Raw genomic sequence first — 22,732 nt, 5'->3', positions numbered from 1 at the left:
GTGTTTCGGGTCTTGCAACAGACTCCCTCATCCAGGCGACCCGGCCGAGGTGATCAAGTCTCGGCCTGTGTCCAAGTGGCATGCTACCCCCACTACAACCACTGCTCCCCCCTCCTCAACCAGAGCCATCTGGAGGCTTTTTCTGCTGCCTCCACGTTGTTACCTATGGCCCTTCTACGGTTGGCACCCGTTATGCCTAGTGCGCTGTAGGCTTTGCTCAGGGAGTGGCTGGCAAACCCCCGACTGCCCACCTCCACTGGCATTAACTTGGTCTTCCACCCGTTCCTCCGACAGTCCTCCACCAGCTCCTGGTACTTCTCCCTCTTTCGTTTATGGGCCTCCTCCAACCTCTCCTCCCAGGGAACCGTCAGCTCCAACAAGACAAGTTGGTTTGTTGCCTCTGAGACCAAGATGATGTCAGGTCTCAATCTTGACTGGGTGATGTGTGGTGGAATCTTCAGTTGTCTTTCCAGGTCAACTGTCATCAGAGGCGATTCTAGGGTCTGTTGGGGCCCTAGGCAAAAATTTCTAGGGGGCCCCTCAAACCAGCATTCATCACCGTTATGTTATAATAAACTGACACCAACGAAAACTTTATGAAATTTTGTTTTTTATTCCAAATGTTTTTCTTTACCTTCGGCTGAGCTGAATCGGCTCCATTTAAAACTTCCGGAATGAACATTAAATTCTGTGCACAAGACACTGTGTGTAGTTTTTTTTTTTTGACACTGTGTACAGGTGGATGATCCGTGATCATGGGAATGACGACTTGGGGGCCCTTGAGGGAGGTTTCTTACTGGCTACTGAGATGTCATTGATAAATGCCCTATGTTTGTTTAAGGAGGAGGATGTGGTCATTGCGGTTACCACATTTTGAGATCTGTGGAGTAAAAACAGCCTTCAAAATACTTTTTTAGTCCTCAATACCCCTGACAGGAAACACTTTTGTTTATAGTAATAATAAAAAAAATATTTTTTATTTATTTTTATTTTTTTGGCGCCTCATGGGCCCCCCAACAACTCGGGGCCCCAAGCAGTTGCCTGCCTTGCCTGTTCACAAGCTGCGCCCCTGACTGTCATCACCCAGTCTCGGGCCGTGCAGAGCAAACCAGTAGTAGTAGTATAATAGTATAGAAGTACTATATTATTATAGTATAATAGTATAGAAGTACTATACTATCATAGTATAATAGTATATTACTTCTATACTATTATACTATAATGGTATAGAAACACTATACTATTATAGTGTAATGGTATAGAAGTACTGTACTTATATACTATTTAAATGGGTGTACATATGTCACTGAGGGATGTGTAGAAAATCTAAAAATAGAAAAAGATCGTTGGTTTTGCGGGTAAATCGGAGGTGAAGCTTCGTTTATCCGTCCTGACGGGAAACATCAGGATCAACACGTTTAATTTAATTAATTTACTTCTAACTAGTTTAATATGGGGAGCCCTGCTGTTAGCAACCCAGCACTAGATTTAAAGTTATATCTGCGTCTGATCTGTAATCTGAGGTTAAACTGCTGGTAGCTAAGGTTAGCGCTAGCTCGCTAACTCATTCTGTCTCTAAATAACTGATAAATAAGTTTAGGTATCGTTTGCAGAGCTGAATCATTATTGCTTTGATTTATCCTGGAACACAGTAGCCCTTGTCCTTGTTCATCCTTTAATACACATTTGAATCAAAACCAGATGTTTTATATATTTAGGAAATGGACTAAAGTGAACTCCATCTTCCTCTCTGGATACCTGGAATCAGTATTACGAGTACAGACGGATCATTTAAACTTTATGTTGTTATAAACTCCCTAACACAGACGAGGGATGTTCCAGTGTGTTTCTGCGGAGCTGAAAGCTGCAGATGTCCCAGTCGTGGTCCCTGTGGAACTCCTCCTCCACAGTTACTGGTCCATCTGCGTTTGGGTCGCAGGTTTCACTCGTAGGTCAGTTATTTACTACGTTAGAGGTGTTAACTACGGGTCCCAACATCAGATATACTTTCAATCTCAAAGGCATTTCTTACAGCATTTAATCCAAAATTTGCATGATGACCTGAGATGTACAGTTGTGTGAAAAAGTGTTTGCCCCGTTCCTGATTTCTTATTTTTTTGCATGTTTGTCACACTTAAATGAAGGTTTTTATTATTAAGGGGGAAAAAATATCCAAACCTACATGGCCCTATGGGGAAAAAGTGATTGCCCCCTAACCCTAATAACTGGTTGGGCCCCTTAGCAGCAACGACTGCAATCAAGCGTTTGCGATAACTGGTAATGAGTCTTTTCCAGCTGTGGAGGAATTCTGGCCCATTCATCTTTGCAGAATTGTTGTAATTCAGCCACACTGGAGGGTTTTCCAGCAGGAACTGCCTTTTTAAGGTCATTCCACAGCATCTCAATCAGATTCAGGGCGGGACTTTGACTAGGCCACTCCAAAGTCTTCATTTAGTTTTTCTTCAGCCATTCAGAGCTGGACTTGCTGGTGTGTTTTGGAGCATTGTCCTGCTGCAGAACCAGAGTGGCTTCAGCTTGAGGTCACGAACAGATGGACGGACATTCTCCTGAATTTCTTTGGATCGCAGCATGATGTCTAGCTTGTGAGGATCTTTTGGTCTACTTCACTTTGTCAGGCAGGCAGAGGTGTATAGTAATGAAGTAGATGTACTTCGTTACACTACTTAAGTAGTTTTTTTGAGGATTTGTACTTTACTTGCGTTTTTTTTACTTTTACTTTTACTTCACTACATTTAAAAGTGAAAGTTTTTGTTTTCTTATCTTCTCTTTTAATTGTTATCTTTTACATGTACAAAATCAAATCAAATAAAATCAAAAAAGTATCCACCCATAATGTCTGAGAGACCTCACCTGTGCTACCTGGCGATGCTGCCAGTGATGACATCACAGCAGTTTCTGCCAGGTAACCAACACAACCTCTCTGATTTCACCCTCTTTAATTCCTTTTTTACTTTCTTCAATGTTCCTCAGTAATTAGCACTCTAAAGATTAATATGTCACTTTTTGTGGCATAAAAAGGCAAAAAAAAAAAAAAAAATTTCTTGCCGCTGTGCATTCACCGATCACATCAGTTGGTGCCCCGTGTGAGGCCGGTGAGCGTTTACATGCTGGTACCTTTAAATACTCTTTGGTTTAACGCTGCAGCAGCAAACAGATGATCAACAAAGACACACAGACGCTTCTGAGTCTAAACAGTTTTTAATTAGTTGCACAAGCTCACAATTTACAAACTAAAGAAAATAGACCCGAGTCAGCGGGATCGTTGCACCTGGAAATAACGGGGGGATAAAAGTCAATGGTTGAAGCTTTTCTAGCGGGTCTTTTCCCATTAAAGCAACTGATATTCAGTAAATATAAAGGCAAGATTATTATATTATCTGAAAACGTGTGGTACATCTCACAGTTGCAGCCATGAAAGACATCTGAGAAAAAAACTGCTTTTATCTGAGGTTTTACCTGCTTTTATCTGAGGTTTTACCTGCTTTTATCTGATTTTGAAGTTTTAACTGCTTTTATCTGATTTTGAGGTTTTACCTGTTTTATCTGAGGTTTTACCTGATTTTATCTGAGGTTTTACCTGCTTTTATCTGAGGTTTTACCTGCTTTTTGCAGTTTAGCCAAATAGATCCTATTTTACTTCCGGGATGGTTCCTTTGTTTGTATCTTTCAGACTTTATTATTATTAAAAACACAAAACAAACCCAGGGTTCACTGTTGGCCGCCTGACAATGAGTCTGCATTTACACTTGAGCTGCTTTCTTTTACAAAAACGTATGAAAGTATCAAATCCTGCTATGCTCCTGAAAAATATATCATAATTCTCTCAATATACAGATATGAACAAATGTTTAATACTGTGCAAAATGCAACCGCTAATAATCCCTCGGGTCCAGCAGAAACTCGGTTCTGCAAGTCCGAAACGACGACTGGCATCTTTTTGCATGTGTGTGTGTGCGTGTGTGCGTGTGTATGTGTGTGGACATACACTGCAAAAACTCAAAATCTTAACAAGAATATTTGTCTTATTTCTAGTTAAAATGTCTAATTTTTAGTAAAAAAAATCTGATTACACTTAAAACAAGACTCATCACTGGAAAAAACAACAATTTTCACCTGTTTCAAGTAGATTTTCACTTAGAATAAGTAGAAAAATCTGCCGGTGGAACAAGATTTTTTTGCTTGTAATGAGAAGATAAATCTTGTCCCACTGGCAGATTTTTCTACTTATTTAAAAAAAAAAAAGTAATCTTTCTGGTAATGACTCTTGTTTTTAAGTGTAATGATATTTTTTGACTAAAAATGAGACATTTTAACTAGAAATAAGACAAATATTCCTAGTAAGATTTTGAGTTTTTGCATATGTTTTTCTCGAGTCAAATGTCGGAGCACCCAAGAACACAGAATATTCAATGACGATTCCTCGATAAATATTATCATACACGTTGCTACGGTTTGGGAGCCAGCTGCCCAACTCTGATCACTGGATGTTCGTCGCTTCTTCTTCTGCTGTGGCATCTTTGATAAATAGAAAAAAGTCGTTTACAAATGCACTTGAGGTTGTTTTTTCTGACAAAAGTCCTTTTTTAAAGGTTCACGCCCGGTTTCAGAGTTCAGACTCCTGCGGTATCCATGGCAACAGAGGAAAGGCTTCACATCCCTGCAGGCCTGATCAGGCGTCTGATCCTCTTCCTCGCCGCAGAGGGAGTCGTCCTCCTGGGGGCTTGTGGGTAACGGGGTGGGGGGGGTTGGGGTCCTACCACTTCCCCGGTATGGGGGTGCCACACTCATACCAGCCCACGTAGGTCACGTGGGACTTTCCTCCGATCTCTCCGAAGAAGACCGGCTCCTGCCGCATCGCCCTGAAGAAACCTGGAACACAGATGGAACCACAGATGAAACCACAGATGAGTCCTGGTCACGAAGACAAGATCAATTACACGTGTGGACGGGGTTTGTTGGGACCCTGTTATTCATGAGGAGAGACCGTCTCCAGGCGCGCTGGACGTTGCCGTGACTACAGCTGGAGGTTTAGGCTCAATTTAAAACAACCTCCCTGAAGGGGCATCGACTCCGAGCTCCTCCCGAGTGACGGAGCTTCCTATCTCTAAGGGAGCGTCCAGCCACCCTGCGGAGGAAACTCATCTCGGCCGCTTGTATCCGCGATCTTGTCCTTTCGGTCACTACCCAAAGTTCATGACCATAGGTGAGGGTAGGGGCGTAGATTGACCGGTAAATCGAGAGCTTTGCCTTTCGACTCAGCTCCTTCTTCACCACGACGGTCCAGTACATCGACCGCATAACTGCGGACGCTGCACCGATCCGTCTGTCAATCTCACGCAGATAGATGGATGGATGGATGGGTAGATGATGGATGGATGTATAGATAGATGGATGGATGGAAGGATGATGGATGGATGTGTCTGCGTGTTCTGGGAACCGGAGTACCTGGTCTGCTGGGGAGCTGGTCAGCCATCATCTTGGTTCCGGTCCTGCCATCCAGGAAAGAGTCGACGAACTGACAGTGATCCTCCCCGTAGCCGGTCTGGTCCCCGATGTTGTAGAACTTCCCTACGATGAAGAGAAGCAGCCATGAAACCGGCACACTTCAGACTGGAGCCTGAACCAATAAGCTCCTCATACTGTGCAATATTCTTTACTCATTCATGTGCATCATTATTCTCTCATTCACTCATTTTCATTGTGTATATATATTTATGTTTCGTGTGTGCACTTTTACGGAGCTGTTGCCTAATCTCATTGTACCAGTATAATGATGATTAAAGCTGCAAGCAGCGATGAACGGGCCCTTGCGCGTGCAATTTTCACCAATAAAGGTCAAGGACTCAAAACCGAGTCCGATGACACCACCATGACTCTTTATGTCAAACCATTCAAAAGTTATGGCAGAAAGTAGGAACTATCAAATATGGACCAATCAGATGAAGGGGGGGGGGCGCTTTTTGGCGTCTATTGTCACCACGGTAACGCTTTTGACTGAGAAAAGTAATGCGCAAATTTTGATGTATAACACGGTTCGGGCCATATTCACTGCCGAAGAAATGGCATAAATTGCGCCAAAATTAAACGATTAATTCAAAATGGCCGACTTCCTGTTGGGTTTGGGCCATGGCACCAAGAGACTTTTCTTTAAAGGGGACCTATTATGAAAAACAAGTTTTTTCTTGTTTTAACATATATAAAGTGGTCTCCCCTCACCCTGCCAGCACAGGGGAGACAAAATACCATGAATTTCTGCAAGCTCTCTGACCCCCGCCGGACAGAGTCCCCCAGTGTCACGTGGTTTTTTTTGAGCCGATTAGAATCTGCTCCCGTTGTGACGTCACGACGGGAGCAGATTTCCATAGGTTCAGCCTCCGCTGCTGAAACCACGCCCACAACCAGCTCTCTCCGCCGGCTGGAGCGCTCCATCCTTCAGCCAGTCGGACGTGGCGCCGCGGCGGAGCGGATCCGGCTTAAATCATCCAGGTTCCCGGGTGGTTTGGGAGCTGGGTCCTCGGGGGTCTGTCCCAGGTTGGATCAGCTTCACCCTCCGAGATTTTCAGGCAAATCTGTCGGTTTGATCCCCGATAACGGGCGATGCGCCGCGGATGCGCTCCGGAGCCGATCTGTGCGCCCGCCGTGCGGTTGCAGCGCCAGCGCGCAGCATCCGCCGGGCAGATCCGGCTGAAATTCCGCTGGTCGGTCCCCGGGAGTCCCTGCTACCAGTCCAGGCCGGTTCCTGCGGTCCCGGCCGGTCGGAACCGGTCAGATTCCCCCGTTAAAGCCGCGGTGATGCGCGCTGCTCTAGCAGCGCTGCTCCCGGGCGCCCGGCGTGGCTCCGGGGCCAGCGTTCAGCATCCGCCGGGTAGATCCGGCTTAAATAGTGCATAAATGTTATTTATATACTAATCATATTTTATTTTTTTAACAATAAAGTTTGTGAAAATTCAGTGTTGGGATTTATTTACAGGCTCGGGCTGCTCTGGCGGAGCAGGTTTATTCTCCTCCCCTGCTACACGTCATTCAGGGAGCCAATCAGCACAGAGCCTCATTATCATACCCCCCCCTTCCCTAAAAATGAGGCGCAGAAGAAGAAGTTAGAAGCGGTAAAACTAGTGACAGGGCCCACAGGCTGAATTTATGATTTATGTAGAAAAAACAAGCTTTAGATTGTTTTTAAGACATTCAAGGCCTGTTTAAAATATACATTAAATGCCATAATAGGTCACCTTTAAGTTGCGACATGATACAGGTGTGTACCGATTTTCGTGCATGTACGTCAAACCGTATTGTGGGGCTTGAGGCACAAAGTTTTCTAGGGGGCGCTGTTGAGCCATTAGGCCACGCAAATTTTTCACCAGGCCTGGCTTGCGTGCAAAATTTGGTGACTTTTGGGGCACGTTTAGGGGGAAAAAAGGCCCTCATTTTGTTAGAAGAAAAACAAGGAAAATAATAAAAACATCTACAGATACACTAGGGCCTTCGCACTGTCAGTGCTCGGGCCCTAATAAAGGCTTTCTATTCTAAAACGGGTCCAGGTGCGTTCGTACCCGCCAGCGAGTCGCTCAGGTAGATCTTGTATCTCAGCGAGTTGCAGAGCTGGATTCCCACGAACTTCCGGTACCAGGTCCGCTTCACGAACTGCCTCCCGTTGCACTCGGAGTACGAGTCGGCCTTGAAGGAGAACTGGGTCCAGATGGCGTCTTTGCCTGCGAGAGGAAGCAGAACCTTGGTGTCGTTGTTCACGAGCAGCAGCAGCAGCTTTTACCTGACGGGAGGAAACTCACCTGAGGCGTGTTCACTCACACGAGGATCCGCTGAAGGACAGAGGAGAAGAACCGTTAGAAAAACTCAAGAAAGTTATTTATTAACCGAACCGGTGTCGTGCCAAAAAGTGATTCCTGCCAAAATCTGATTTCTGGCCGCGGGAGAGCGCACAACAGCCTGTTGAGCGTTAGCGCTAAAACGTCAGATTTTCAGATTATGAAGCTCAAGAATGAGATCAAGTCATATTTTGGCAGAAACAACTTTTCATGAACTGTATTTGGCCTTCAATCAATTTTTGGCAGGTGAAAATGCCTATTTTGGGTTGTAATGGTCCTTTAAAGGAGTTAAAAGCAATCCTGTGAGCTCTAGTGTTTATATTATGAAGCTCAAGAATGAGATCAAATCATCGTTCCATATGCACATGCTTTTCATTGTTGTTCGTACTTTGTTTTCTAAAATGTAGTTCTCCCCTTAGATTAGATTATAGCCCCTTTCTCTCTCAGTGAACATTCCTCTGATATTTTTCTCGATCTTTAATCGAGTGTTCAGCTCAGAAACGCTTCACTTAGGTCGTACTGGAGGAGAACGAGGCGAAGCAGTTCCTGCTCGGCGCTGCCGCTTTGGGTCATGACCCCGTTTCCGATGCGTATCAGAGACCCGGAGGGTTTATTAGAAACTAAGATCCAGATCCAGACCTGCAGGTCCTCTACAGACCACTAGGGTCCAGATCCAGACCTGCAGGTTCTTTTTTTCCTCTTTTTTTCTATTTTTTTCCTCTTTTTTCCCTTTTTTTCTTCTTTTTTTCTCTTTTTTTCCTCTTTTTTTTCTTCTTTTTTTCCTCTTTTTTCCCTCTTTTTTTCCTTTTTTCCTTCTTTTTTTCCTTTTTTCCCTCTTTTTTCCTTCTTTTCTCCCTCTATTTTCCTCTTTTTATCCTTCTTTTTTCCTCTTTTTTTCCTTTTTTTCCCTCTTTTTTTCCTCTTCTTTCTTCCAGATCCAGACCTGCAGGTCCTCTACAGACCACTAGGGTCCAGATCCAGACCTGCAGGTCCTCTACAGACCACTAGGGTCCAGATCCAGACCTGCAGGACCTCTACAGACCACTAGGGTCCAGATCCAGACCTGCAGGACCTCTACAGACCACTAGGGTCCAGATCCAGACCTGCAGGTCCTCTACAGACCACTAGGGTCCAGATCCAGACCTGCAGGTCCTTTTTTCCTCTTTTTTTCTATTTTTTTCCTCTTTTTTCCCTTTTTTCCTTCTTTTTTTCTCTTTTTTTTCTTCTTTTTTTCCTCTTTTTTCTATTTTCTTTCCCTGTTTCCTCTTTTTTTTCTCTTTTTTCCTTATTTTTTCCCTCTTTTTTTCTTCTTTTTCCCCTCTTTTTTCCTCTTTTTTTCATTTTTTTCTTCCTTTTTTCCCTCCTTTTTTTCTTCTTTTTTTCCTCTTTTTTCCCCTTTTTTCCTCTTTTTCTCTCTTTTTTTTTTCCTATTTTGTCCTCTTTTTTCCTCTTTTTTTCCTTCTTTTTTCCTCTTTTTTTTCTTATTTTTTTCCTCTTTTTTCCTCTTTTTTTCATTTTTTTTCCTCTTTTTTCTTCCAGATCCAGACCTGCAGGTCCTCTACAGACCACTAGGGTCCAGATCCAGACCTGCAGGTCCTCTACAGACCACTAGGGTCCAGATCCAGACCTGCAGGACCTCTACAGACCACTAGGGTCCAGATCCAGACCTGCAGGTCCTCTACAGACCACTAGGGTCCAGATCCAGACCTGCAGGTCCTCTACAGACCACTAGGGTCCAGATCCAGACCTGCAGGTCCCTTTTTCCTCTTTTTTTCTATTTTTTTCCTCTTTTTTCCCTTTTTTCCTTCTTTTTTTCTCTTTTTTTTCTTCTTTTTTTCCTCTTTTTTCTATTTTCTTTCCCTGTTTCCTCTTTTTTTTCTCTTTTTTCCTTATTTTTTCCCTCTTTTTTCCTCTTTTTTTCTTCTTTTTCCCCTCTTTTTTCCTCTTTTTTTCATTTTTTTCTTCCTTTTTTCCCTCCTTTTTTTCTTCTTTTTTTCCTCTTTTTCCCCTTTTTTCCTCTTTTTCTCTCTTTTTTTTTCCTATTTTGTCCTCTTTTTTCCTCTTTTTTTCCTTCTTTTTTCCTCTTTTTTTTCTTATTTTTTTCCTCTTTTTTCCTCTTTTTTTCATTTTTTTTCCTCTTTTTTCTTCCAGATCCAGACCTGCAGGTCCTCTACAGACCACTAGGGTCCAGATCCAGACCTGCAGGTCCTCTACAGACCACTAGGGTCCAGATCCAGACCTGCAGGTCCTTTTTTCCTCTTTTTTTCTATTTTTTTCCTCTTTTTTCCCTTTTTTCCTTCTTTTTTTCTCTTTTTTTTCTTCTTTTTTTCCTCTTTTTTCTATTTTCTTTCCCTGTTTCCTCTTTTTTTTCTCTTTTTTCCTTATTTTTTCCCTCTTTTTTCCTCTTTTTTTCTTCTTTTTCCCCTCTTTTTTCCTCTTTTTTTCATTTTTTTCTTCCTTTTTTCCCTCCTTTTTTCTTCTTTTTTTCCTCTTTTTTCCCCTTTTTTCCTCTTTTTCTCTCTTTTTTTTTCCTATTTTGTCCTCTTTTTTCCTCTTTTTTTCCTTCTTTTTTCCTCTTTTTTTTCTTATTTTTTTCCTCTTTTTTTCATTTTTTTTCCTCTTTTTTCTTCCAGATCCAGACCTGCAGGTCCTCTACAGACCACTAGGGTCCAGATCCAGACCTGCAGGTCCTCTACAGACCACTAGGGTCCAGATCCAGACCTGCAGGTCCTCTACAGACCACTAGGGTCCAGATCCAGACCTGCAGGTCCTCTACAGACCACTAGGGTCCAGATCCAGACCTGCAGGTCCTCTACAGACCACTAGGGTCCAGATCCAGACCTGCAGGTCCTCTACAGACCACTAGGGTCCAGATCCAGACCGGGTCCTTGGACCTCTGTGTTAAAATGTTCAGATTTCCAGTAGAAATAAACATATTTTACACTTTTGGTCTCCATGGCTACGTCCATGACAGCTGGACAGGAACTACACTGCAAAAACTCAAAATCTTAACAAGAATATTTGTCTTATTTCTAGTTAAAATGTCTAATTTTAGTAAAAAAAAAAATCACATTACACTTAAAACAAGACTCATCACTGGAAAAAAACAACAATTTTCACCTGTTTCAAGTAGATTTTCACTTAAAATAAGATTTTTTTGCTTGTAATGAGAAGATAAATCTTGTCTCACTTGCAGATTTTTCTACTTATTTCAAGAGAAAATTTACTTGAAACAGGTAAAAATTGTCAAATAACAAGTTATTTTTCTGGTAAAGACTCTTGTTTTTAAGTGTAATGAGAATTTTTGACTAAAAATGAGACATTTTAACTAGAAATAAGACCAATATTCCTGGTAAGATTTTGAGTTTTTGCAGTGTAGATTCACCACATCAGGTAAATGTGGCTGTAAAATCAGGGGCGTGGCCTTTTGATTGGCGGCCAGTGCAGCCAATCACAGCCAAGAGTCCTCAGAGACCTCGGGGTGACCTCATGAAGGGTTTTTTCCAGTTCTGCTGTGTCTGGTTCCAGCGCCGCCACCGTGTTAAAACAAAGAGTCCAAGAACCTTCCCCCCTTCCCTCCTCTCTCAGGTTTCATCACGACGACACGCTGAGACATTTTCTGACAACAAATCAGCATTTCTAGAGCAGAAGCCTGGGTTTTACCGGCGGTTTGGAGCGTGGACCTGGAAGAACTTGCCTGATTCTGTGCTGAACGTCACCGGGTCGCTGGTGGGTCCACTCCCCAGCTCGTTCTTCGGCGTCACTTTAAACTCGTAGCTTGAAGCAAAAAAACAAGAAACAGCAGAAGTTTCAGTCAGTCATGTGCAAATAAAACGGCCAGAACAAATAAAGCTGGGATTTATAACAGTTTCAGTGGGTTCTGATAGGCCAGCATGGACACACACACACACACACACACACACACACACACACACACACACACACACACACACACACACACACACACACACACACACACACACACACACACACACACACACAGGGCTGATGGCTATTCCACGTGCTGCGTTCAGATGTGCTGGCAGCCGCCGGTCCAGCAGAACCAGAGGAGGAGTCTGCTGGTCCGGCGGCGCCAGAGGCTGAAATGTAATTAAAACTCAGTGACCCGCTCCACCTCACTGCAAAAACTCACAATCTTACCAGGAATATTTGTCTTATTTCTAGTTAAAATGTCTCATTTTTAGTCAAAAAATCTCATTACACTTAAAACAAGAGTCATTACCAGAAAAATAACTTGTTATTTGACAATTTTCACCTGTTTGAAGTAAATTTTCACTTGAAATAAGTAGGAAAATCTGCCAGTGGGACAATTTATCTTCTCATTACAAGCAAAAAAATCTTGTTCCACTGGCAGATTTTTCTACTTACCGTATTTTCTGGACTATAAGCCACTACTTTTTTCATAGGTTTTCAACCATGCAGCTTATACAAAGGTTCTATTCTGTGGATTTTTCTTCCACCGCTCGGGGCGCTCTAACCGGAATTAGAATCAAAACTAAGACAAATTAAATGCAAAGAAGAATACGCCACTTCTTCTTTAGCAGATAGAAGTAGGTAGAAGCAGATTTCAAACAGATAAATAGATAAATGAATACTGGTTATTTTCTCTTGGTTCTGTCCCGTTTTAATCAGCAAAGTTGCTGCCGTGTTAAAAGGATCTATTTAGGTACAAACATGTACATCATTTACAGTTCAAAATCCTTCTGTACATGTAGTAAATATCTAATCTAACAATATAAATATTAAATATCTTTTTTTTTTTTAAATAGAGCGGATGCGGCTTGTATGCAGGTGCGGCTTATAGTCCAGAAAATACGGTAATTTAAGTGAAAATCTACTTGAAACAGGTGAAAATTGTTGTTTTTTCCAGTGATGAGTCTTGTTTTAAGTGTAATGTGATTTTCTTTGACTAAAAATGAGACATTTTAACTAGAAATAAGACAAATATTCTTGTTAAGATTTGGAGTTTTTGCAGTGCTCCACCTCCGCCCACGTTTCCTCGACCTTCGTGTAACTCTCAGGAAACCCGGCTGGCCGCGGCAGCATCCCGTATATTAAAGGGGACCTATTCTGAAAACCAGGTCTGTCTTTAACATATATAAAGTGGTCTCTCCTCAGCCTGCCAATTCAGCCAACTCAGAGAACGAGGAAAGCAACCAAATTCTGCAGTGTCTGTACAGCCGCCCGGATGAGCCGTCCAGTGTGATGTGGATCTACGAGCCAATAATATTCTGCTCCCGTCGTTACGGAACGACAGGAGTGATTTACATAGTTTGGCCTCCAATACGTGAAACCACGCCCACAGCTAACTCCACCGGCCGGAGCTTCCGCCATTTTTTCGTAGCGGCATATCGCGTCATTCAGGCAGCCAATCAGCACAGAGCCTCATTATCATAGCCCCGCCCACTCAGAATCCCCCAAAAACCATCAAAAGCTTGTTTTCAAGACATTCAAGGTCTGTTTAAAATAGACATTAGATGCCATAATAGGTCTCCTTTAATATATGTAGATATTAATATATGTAGATATATATATAGTATATATATATTATACTTATATTATGGATATAGATATGTAGGCAGAGTGCGAAATATAGGGCGGGTCGGACCCCCCCGATTAACCCTTGAGCCCCCCTGAAGGACTCAAAAGCCAAATTTAGGGGGGGTCTCAATGTTGTCAAAAAATAAATAAATTAGGCTATATAATATGATAATTTGATTGTCACTAATGGTCAATTAAATATGTTTAAGAGATCGCCAAGTATTCACAATTCAAAACTTTTATTAGTTTAACACAAGTCCTGCACCCTTATGTATGCAAATTAGCCATGTGCGCCAGCACAGCGCAATGACTAGGCCGGCTGGTTGAGATGCCACAATAACATGGCTAAGCCGAAGCTAACTCAGAGTGTGTCACTTGCACACTTTGGGTTCACATCAAAAAAGGTGTCAGTGTCAGCCAGAGATGAGGAGAGAGACGATGTCACAACAGAGGGTCCCGTTCCTCTCCCCCCTCTGTTGAAGAAATTGAAGTCGAGGCCGAGTGATCCGGGGCAGATGCTACTGCGTCGCCCGCTGCAGCAGTGACTTGCTTTAAATTAAGGTAAGAGACCAGCCTGCTTAATATGGCCTGAACCAACCTGAGACCTAATGTTTTTTTTAATTATTGTTATTATTATTTTGCGTTATGGCCTGTTATGAGTGTGATTTGTGAATGTGTAAGCTGCGTGAACCCACCTGTTGAGAGGCATTGAGATTTTGTATTTTATTTTGCGTGATGACCTGTTATGAGTGGAATTTGTGAATGTGTTCACACAGCTGTGTTAAAACATAATTCCCTGGTTGGTTACATAACGTTAAATAATCAGTCATCATCGTGCAGGCTGAGGATCTGTTTAAGTGCACTGATTGCACGTCTCCGATAGTGGCATTTGTTGTTATTACTGTTATTTGAAAGCACAATTCATTTTCATTGTATTTTTTTTTATTGATCTAAAAAAATACATTAGCCTATTTTATTTGTTTATTCGTTTCTGCAATGCACTGGTCGTGCGCCAGTACCTATATCTGGCATTTATTCATTAAGTGCACTGTGCACCAGTGTGGTGCCAATTAATGTCTTTTATTTATTTTAATTATCAGATTTAATTTGTAAATAACATTCTGCATCGTAATGCACAATTTTGCCTCCTGTTTGTAAAACAACGTGCATCTAAAATGGTTAAAAGTGTGAGTGTATTTGTCATAGGCTATAGTAGGCTAATTGTAGGTAGGAGGTTCCCTACCTGCTGTTGGGCGTGAGGTTCTCCACGGCCGTGTGCGTCTGGTTGGTGGTCAGGATGGAAATCTCCTGGCCGTTCGGTCCCGTCGTCGTGGAAATTACCTCGTACTCTGTGGAGAGAGGAGGACGAGTGTCAGTGGATCAGTGGACTTTCAATCCGGTGTTCTGCTAATTTCTGCTGCTTTGCCAAAAAATGCTACCTAATGGTTTTCTACCTTTGTAGAGCTACAATTTTACTGTGTTTTACTCCCTAAACCACTTCCTTTTCCCTCAAGTGGTCCTTGTCTCTCGCCAGGCCGTCATTGTAAATAAGAATGTTCTTAATGACCTGCCTGGTTAAATAAAGACCAATGACTGAATGAATATAATAATAATAATAATAATTCATTTTATTTAACGGCGCCTTTCATGTCACCCAAGGTCACCTTACAGAATAAAAACAAAACAGTACAATAAAGGAAATACAATAATAATAAAGTAGAAATTATAATACATACACACATACACAATACATACAATCAAGGAGCAACAGTACAGATAACAGAACAGTATGGTGGGAGGTAGTGTGTGGTGACCGGTCAAAGTGAGTGGGCAAGTTTAAACAGGTGAGTCTTGAGTTGTGTTTTGAATGTGGTGATGGAGTCTATTTGTCTTATGTATGGGGGGAGGGAGTTCCAGAGTCTGGGTGCCGTACAACTGAAAGCTCGGGCACCCATGCTGCTAAGGTGTGAGGTGGGAGTGAAAAGAAGTCCAGCAGAGGTTGAGCGGAGGGTACGGGAGGGGGTGTATTCTTTCAGTAGGTCACAGAGGTAGGTGGGGGCTAGGTTATGAAGGGCTTTGTGGGTGAGGAGGAGGTTTTTATAAATGATACGGTATTGGACTGGGAGCCAGTGGAGTTGGATAAGAACGGGGGTGATGTGGTCAGATGACTTGATGCGGGTGATGATCCGGGCGGCCGAGTTCTGAATGAGTTGTAGTTTGTTGGTGAGTTTGGTTGGGAGGCCAGTGAGGAGAGCATTACAGTAGTCGATACAGGATGTGACGAATGAGTGGACCAGAATTTCGGTGCTGGATTGGGACAGTGCTGGACGAAGTCTGGAGATGTTGCGGAGGTGGAAGAATGCAGTCCGGGTGATGTTGTGGATGTGAGGTGCAAATGAGAGTGTATTGTCCAGAATGACGCCGAGGCTCTTGACGTAGGGGGAAAAGGGTACCGGGAAGCCGTCGATGATGATGGGAGGGGCGGGAGAGGGTTGTGACTTGGTGAGGGTGGATTTAGAGCCGATGAGAAGAGCCTCAGTTTTATTGCCGTTGAGTTTTAGGAAGTTATTGCTCATCCAGGTATTAATGTCGTGTAGGCAGGTGGTGAGGGAAGCGGGAGGAATGGCAGCGGTGGGGTTGGAGGAGATATATATCTGAGTGTCATCGGCGTAAGTGTGAAAATGGACCCCATGGTGACGGAGAATTGAACCTAGGGGTAGGAGGTAGATGGTGAAGAGAAGTGGACCCAGTACTGACCCCTGGGGGACACCCATTGTGACACCCGTGCATCCGGATTTATGGTTCTGTAGTTGGACAAACTGTTGACGGTCAGTGAGGTAAGATGAAAGCCAGGAGAGTGCAACACCAGTGATCCCAATGCCAGCCAGGCGGTCCAGGAGTATTGGGTGAGAAATGGTGTCGAAGGCTGCGCTGAGGTCCAGGAGGATGAGGATGGTGAGTAGGCCGGAGTCAGCTGCACGGAGGAGGTCGTTAGTGATTTTAACCAGGGCTGTTTCAGTGCTATGATTGGGGCGGAAACCGGATTGGAAGGGTTCGTGGAGTTTATTTGAATTTAGGTGGGACTGTAATTGAGCTGCTACCACCTTTTCCAGAGTTTTGGAGATGAAGGGAAGGTTGGAGATGGGCCTGTAGTGATTGAGGTCAGATGGGTCTGCACCTGGTTTTTTTAGGGTGGGTGTGATGGCAGCTAGTTTGAGGATTGGGGGAACGGTTCCAGTGGTGAGGGAAGAATTAATTATTTTGGTAATCATGGGGGAAATGGATGGCAGACATGCTTTGACAAGCAGGGTGGGGAGGGGATCGAGCTGACAGGTGGTGGTTTTGGCTTTACGAATTAGTTCTGAGATGGTGTGTTCTGATACCGGAGTGAAATTGGTGAGAGGACTGGAGAGGGGTTGGTTGGTGGTGGTTATCCATGGTGGGTCATTTGTGGAAGAGCGTGTTGAGGCCAGTTGATGGTGAATTATGTTGATTTTGGAGCTGAAGAAGTCCAGGAAGGCGGTGCACTGGTCAGTGGAGATGTCTGGAGGGAGGGTTTTTGGAGGCTGAAGTAAGCGGTTGACGGTTGAAAAAAGGACTCTATTGTTTCCTGTGGCAGAATTAATGAGGTTGGAGTAATATGATGATTTGGCGGTATTAAGTGCATTTTTGTAGAGCTGAAGGTGATCGGAGTACATTTGGATGTGCACAGTGAGTCCGGTCCTTTTGCAGAGTCGCTCCAGTTGACGGCCTGTGGATTTGAGCTGGTGGAGGTCAGGGGTGAACCAGGGGGCAGAGTGGGTAAATGAAACTGAGCGGGTTTTAAGTGGAGCCAGGGCAGTGAGAGAGGAGGAGAGACAGTTATTGTAGTGTTGTACCAGATCGGCAGGGGAGGAGGATGAGGGGGGATTGGGGAAGGAGCTGATACGGGTAGAGAGATCTGTGGGGTTGATGTGTTTGATGTTTCTGAAGGAGATGATCCGTGGTTCTTTGACTTTGTGCAAATGGGTGTGGATGTCATAAAGAATGGCTTTGTGGTCCGAGATGGGGAAGTCCATGATAGTGAGGTTGGCGGGAGTTATGTCTGTGCAGCAGATTAAATCGAGAATGTGACCTTTGCTATGTGTTGCGAGGTTGACGTGTTGTGTGATACCAAGGCAGTTTAGAAGTGATGTGAAGTCGTTTGCTAGGGTGCAGGATGGGTCGTCAATATGAATGTTGAAATCGCCATGGAGGATAACAGTAGGGGACATTGTGCATACAGATGTTAACAGTGACGAGAATTCAGTAAGGAAAACAGCGGAGGGTTTTGGTGGTCTGTAGATGGTAATGATGATGATGGGTTTGGGTCCAGAGAGTTTTACAGCTAGGCATTCAAAGGAGGAGTGTTGGGGGACAGTGAGAGCAGTGACTTTTATGTTTTTACGGTAGATGAGAGCCAGCCCCCCCCCCCTTCCAGTGGCGCGGGGTTTACTAAAAAAGGAAAAGCCAGGTGGGGTGGTTGCATTTAACTGAGTGAAATCATTCGGCTGTTGCCACGTCTCTGTGAGGCAGAAAATGTCCAGAGTTTTGTCGGTGATGAGATCAGAGATGAGAAGGGCCTTATTGGTTAGTGATCTGATATTAAGAAGACAGAGTTTGAGACAGGTGAGTGGTATATATGCAGCTGCTTTGGGCAGGGGAGAGAGTACACTGTGATTGACAGGATTGATATGGCGGTCTGTGCGGGGAGGGGGGCGTGGCTCCTTGAAGGTCACATGGAAACGGAGGGGTCTGACAGTTATAATGGTATCGATTGGGCGACCGACAGCAGGGGGTGTAATAACAGCAGGGGCCTGTAGGAGGAGCGATTCACAGATGGCAATGGATGTAGTGACAGCAGGGGCCTGTAGGAGGAGCGATTCAGAGATGGCAATGGATGTAGTGACAGCAGGGGCCTGTAGGGGGAGTGATTCACCGAGGGAGGGGGGAGAAGAAGAAGGCACTGGTGGCACGGGGGAGTGGGCGTGGCATGTAAATAGTCATGCATGAGTGTCCTGTATGTAGTCAATGGTGTGTACAGTGCGCTGTATGTTTTTTGTAAGCAAATAACAAATAACCAACTCTAGCCACTCGAGTGCAATAACCTGTTTTTTCCGATACCTCACCGGTATTTTTGCACGTGTAAATATTATTCGTTTTTCGGGTTTAGTATTTATGTTTAGTATTTCTTTTGTACATTGCAAATTTTTTATATTGCTCTTTTTTTAATTATTTAGCTATTTATTGGTTATTTTTCTTTTTAGGATATACTTTTTTTATATACCTTTTCATACTTCGTGTGTTTTTTGTAAAATTGTTGAGAGTGTGTATGTTTGCTGCTGCACAAGCAAATTTCTCCTCTGGGGGATTAATAAAGTTTTATTCTGTTCTATTCTATTCTATTCTATTCTATTCTAAAGCTATAGAATGGTTTTTTTCTTCTTTTTATCGTATAATGTTCACAAAGTGTAATGCAATTCATGTCATGGGTTGTTTATTTTGATGGATCAAATACTCAACATCCCATATTATCAATTTTACATCGTGCAAGAAATTATGGGCAATCAAACTTTGAAAATCCACTGTGCGCATGCGCAGAAGCACAAAGTATGATTTCTCGGCGGGTAGCAAGGATTGGCAGAGCGTCGGGTCTGAGGGGGAACACATGCTCGGAGGTTTTAACGCCAGGCGCTCAAATCCCAACAAACCTTCGCTTCTCTCTTCTACACGTGCGAGAAATGTTGTTTTTCTCCGTAATCTGAACCAGATTCTGCCGATCCGTGGGCTCCGAAGTGCAAATATTGACTCTGGTTACAACTTTTGACCTCAAACCCAACGTGATGAAATATTAAATTACTGGCAACTCACTCAAACGAATCAAGACTTTTCCCCTCGGACCTTCTTGGTACTTTCCAAACAGAAACGGATCATTAACACTAATATATCTGTGTCTCGTCTCTCTGGTCTTCATCCTCTCTTTCCTATTTCTCTTTTCTCTGCCCAGCTGGTCTTCATCCTCTCTTTTCCTGCTCTGTCCAGCTGGTCTTCAGCAGGACGATCCCCCCTTATGGTCCAAGTCCTGGTCCAGGGGGAGTTTTTACCTGCCCTTGTTTATGTAATAACTGATTGAAGGTCCTGTTCTCGTCTGCAAAAACTCAAAATCTTAAGCATATTTGTCTTATTTCTAGTTAAAATGTCTCATTTTTAGTCAAAAAACATCTCATTACACTTAAAACAAGACTCATCACTGGAAAAAACAAACAATTTTCACCTGTTTCTGCAAAAGCATTTTTCTACTTATTTCAAGTGAAAATTTACTTGAAACAGGTGAAAATTGATAAATAACAAGTTATTTTTCTGGTAATGACTCTTGTTTTAAGTGTAATGAGATTTTTTGACTAAAAATGAGACGTTTTAACTAGAAATAAGACAAATATTCCTGGTAAGATTTTGAGTTTTTGCAGTGTAATAACTGATCGGAGGTCCTGTTCTTGTCTCTGGAAAGATCCTGGAGTCGACTTGTCTCGTATGAGACGCTTTATAAATAAAACTGAAGAGAAAACAGATGTTTCTGTCATTTCATCCCTCCATTTATACCGTTGCGTGAAGAGTAAATAAGCATCTAAAACCCAGAACATCCTCATCAAACGGCTCAATCAGCACCGACATCAACCGTCTGCACGACTGCAGGACTCAGATTTACCCAAATTAGTTTTAGGGAGTTACTTTACACGACCTCCGTTAGGACGTTTTAGTAAGAATGTAAACACAAGAAGGATGCAATGATTTCCTACGGAGACGTTCACCAACCGGAGAAAAACATTGTCTGATGTGGTGAAACTATTTCCTAACGACTCTCCTCAGCGTAAAACTGCAGATACTTTGAATATTTAATCGTCTACAGAACTTGGCATGAAAAAAAACTGGACAAATGTCAGGAGAGTTCAGTTGTCCTGAGAAGAACTGATTAGTTTGTGTTGTGGGTTGGTTGTGGGTTGGTGTGGTTGGTTGTGGGTTGGTCTAGTTGGTTATTCTGGTTGGTTGTGGGTTGGTCTGGTTGGTTATGAGTTGTTCTGGTTGGTTATGAGTTGGTTATGGGTTGGTCTGGTTATGGGTTGGTCTGGTTGATTATGGGTTGGTCTCTTTGGCTGCAGGTTGGTCTAGTTCAGTGTTTCCCTACTCAGGTCCTCGGGGGCCCCTGTCCTGCATGTTTTAGATGTTTTCTGGTTTCAACACATCTGATTCAAATTCACAGTCTTCATTAGCTTGTCATCATGGTCTGGACAACTCTGTTGATGACACATCTACTTGTATCACGGTGTGCTGAACCAGGGTAGCATCTAAGAGATGCAGGATAGTCGGCCCCAAGGACCAGGATTGGGAAACACTGGTCTGGTTGGTCTGGTTGGTGGTGGCTTGGTCTCTTTGGCTGCAGGTTGGTCTAGTTCAGTGTTTCCCCCTGTCCTGCATGTTTTAGATGTTTCCCGGCTTCAACACATCTGATTCAAATTCACAGTCTTCATTAGCTTGTCATCAAGGTCTGGACAACTCTGCTGATGACACAGCTACTTGTATCACGGTCCCAACAGGTTTCTGGACCTGGGGTTGTGGTAAACACCGGCGCTGCATCGCCTCCAGTGTATTTTTTAACACATTTACGGGCTGTGTGTCAGGCGCGTAGCCAGTAATGGTTCTGGGTGGTACTGGCCCTCCCACATTATTCACTTGCCCACCCAGCCAACATCAAAATACATGTTTCACATAAGCATATTCTAAAAAATTATATGAGAAAAGGTATAAATATAAATGTGATTTGTTGTTGACTTTTGTTCAACCTTTATTTTTTTTCTTCTGATTAAAACTGAACTTTTGAAACAAGTTGCAGGGATCGAGCCTCGGAACATAATCGATTGCTCTGGTTCCGACAGATTGAACTGGCTTTAGCCAGCTAGCTAGCCGGCGTTGCAGCCGACTTTATCGCCACAACAATGGCTAAACAGAGTTCATTGATTAGTTATTTTAAACTAACCAAAACCTGAAAAAGACACGACACTGCCAGAGCCTCGGACTGAGTCCACCCAGTCCACTTCTTCAGCCCCAGAGGAGGTTAGCCCTGCCCCTAGAGGAGGTTAGCCCTGCTGCTAGAGGAGGTTAGCCCCGCCGCTAGAGGAGGTTAGCCCCGCCGCTAGAGGAGGTTAGCCCCGCCGCTAGAGGAGGTTAGCCCCGCCGCTAGAGGAGGTTAGCCCTGCTGCTAGAGGAGGTTAGCCCCGCCGCTAGAGGAGGTTAGCCCTGCTGCTAGAGGAGGTTAGCCCCGCCGCTAGAGGAGGTTAGCCCCGCCGCTAGAGGAGGTTAGCCCTGCTGCTAGAGGAGGTTAGCCACTGCTGCTAACTCGCCGGCACCAGCGCTCTCTCCCGGTCAACCTGCCACTTTGTACAGTTAAATTGTTAATGTGAGGTTAATCAAACTTTTGAACTAGTTTTGTCCTCATGAACTGTCACATGCTCTGTTAACAGATGACGGGGCAGCCACTTCCTGAGTTTACTCAGGGGGTCGACTGTCAACTGTCCCATTGTCCTTTAGGGTTAACTAAAGGTTAGCCTGGACCATCTGTTCAAGACCCCCATGAAGCATTTGACCTATGTGACCCATTGCTTTTAAAAACTTTAAGCTTCTGCATTCTAGATTAGTTCCTCTTTAACTGAAAATGTCACATGTGTGACCTTTTAACCCCGATGTCTGTTACCTCCGTATGTTTCCTGTTTTCTTCTAATTGTCCATTGTCTAGCTTATATGGTAATTTTCCTGTCAAATTCTCAATAAAAAGCTCATGCAGAAGAGGAGCCACCGAAGCATTCGTCGAGAGCATCCATAGAGAGCCCCGTTGCTCTGCAAAGCTCCGACTTTGTTTCCCTTTCTGCAGAAAGCACCTTAAAAATCATTTCTATCAGTCTCTGTGTCTTTCCTCGTTATGAATTTATGTAAATGTTGATTTGGGACCCAACAGTTAATTATCGTTAATTATTAATTATTGTGTTGTGCGCTGCAGAGCCAATGCGCTGCTAGTTCAGCAAATAGGCTACAATAGTGGCAAATAGGATACTGGCCTATATACATAGGTTTTCATGCTCTGTTGGTTGAGCATGTTGTGTTTAATGCATTTGTAATGCAGATTACAAAGTAAAATTGTCATGTTTTCTGCTTAAAAGTTTTTATAAGTCTGCTCTGTCCGCTCTGGGAGAATATGGCCCACCCATTTTTGTCCTGGCCCAACCAAAAAAGTATTTCTGCCTACGCCACTGGTTTGT

The 22,732-nt window shown here is 43.5% G+C and overlaps 1 protein-coding gene across 1 annotated transcript in view; it reads right to left on the bottom strand.

Annotated features, from left to right (window-relative positions):
- Positions 1 to 3,200: 3,200 nt before the first annotated feature.
- LOC133445650 (target of Nesh-SH3-like) overlaps positions 3,201 to 22,732 on the bottom strand; it is a 54,262-nt gene continuing 34,730 nt past the window's right edge. Inside the window, exons 17-22 of the mRNA XM_061722973.1 lie at positions 14,650 to 14,755; positions 11,542 to 11,621; positions 7,809 to 7,838; positions 7,572 to 7,730; positions 5,467 to 5,589; positions 3,201 to 4,890 (exon numbers count right to left, since the gene is read on the bottom strand). Of these exons, the coding sequence (XP_061578957.1) occupies positions 4,775 to 4,890; positions 5,467 to 5,589; positions 7,572 to 7,730; positions 7,809 to 7,838; positions 11,542 to 11,621; positions 14,650 to 14,755 (614 nt within the window). The 3' untranslated portion in view covers positions 3,201 to 4,774. The remainder of the gene's footprint in view (positions 4,891 to 5,466; positions 5,590 to 7,571; positions 7,731 to 7,808; positions 7,839 to 11,541; positions 11,622 to 14,649; positions 14,756 to 22,732) is intronic.

This window comes from Cololabis saira, chromosome 6, assembly GCF_033807715.1.
Source record: "Cololabis saira isolate AMF1-May2022 chromosome 6, fColSai1.1, whole genome shotgun sequence".
NCBI classification, from domain to species: domain Eukaryota; kingdom Metazoa; phylum Chordata; class Actinopteri; order Beloniformes; family Belonidae; genus Cololabis; species Cololabis saira.
Note: the sequence above shows the minus strand (reverse complement) of the source record. Positions and strands in the feature narration are given on the sequence as shown.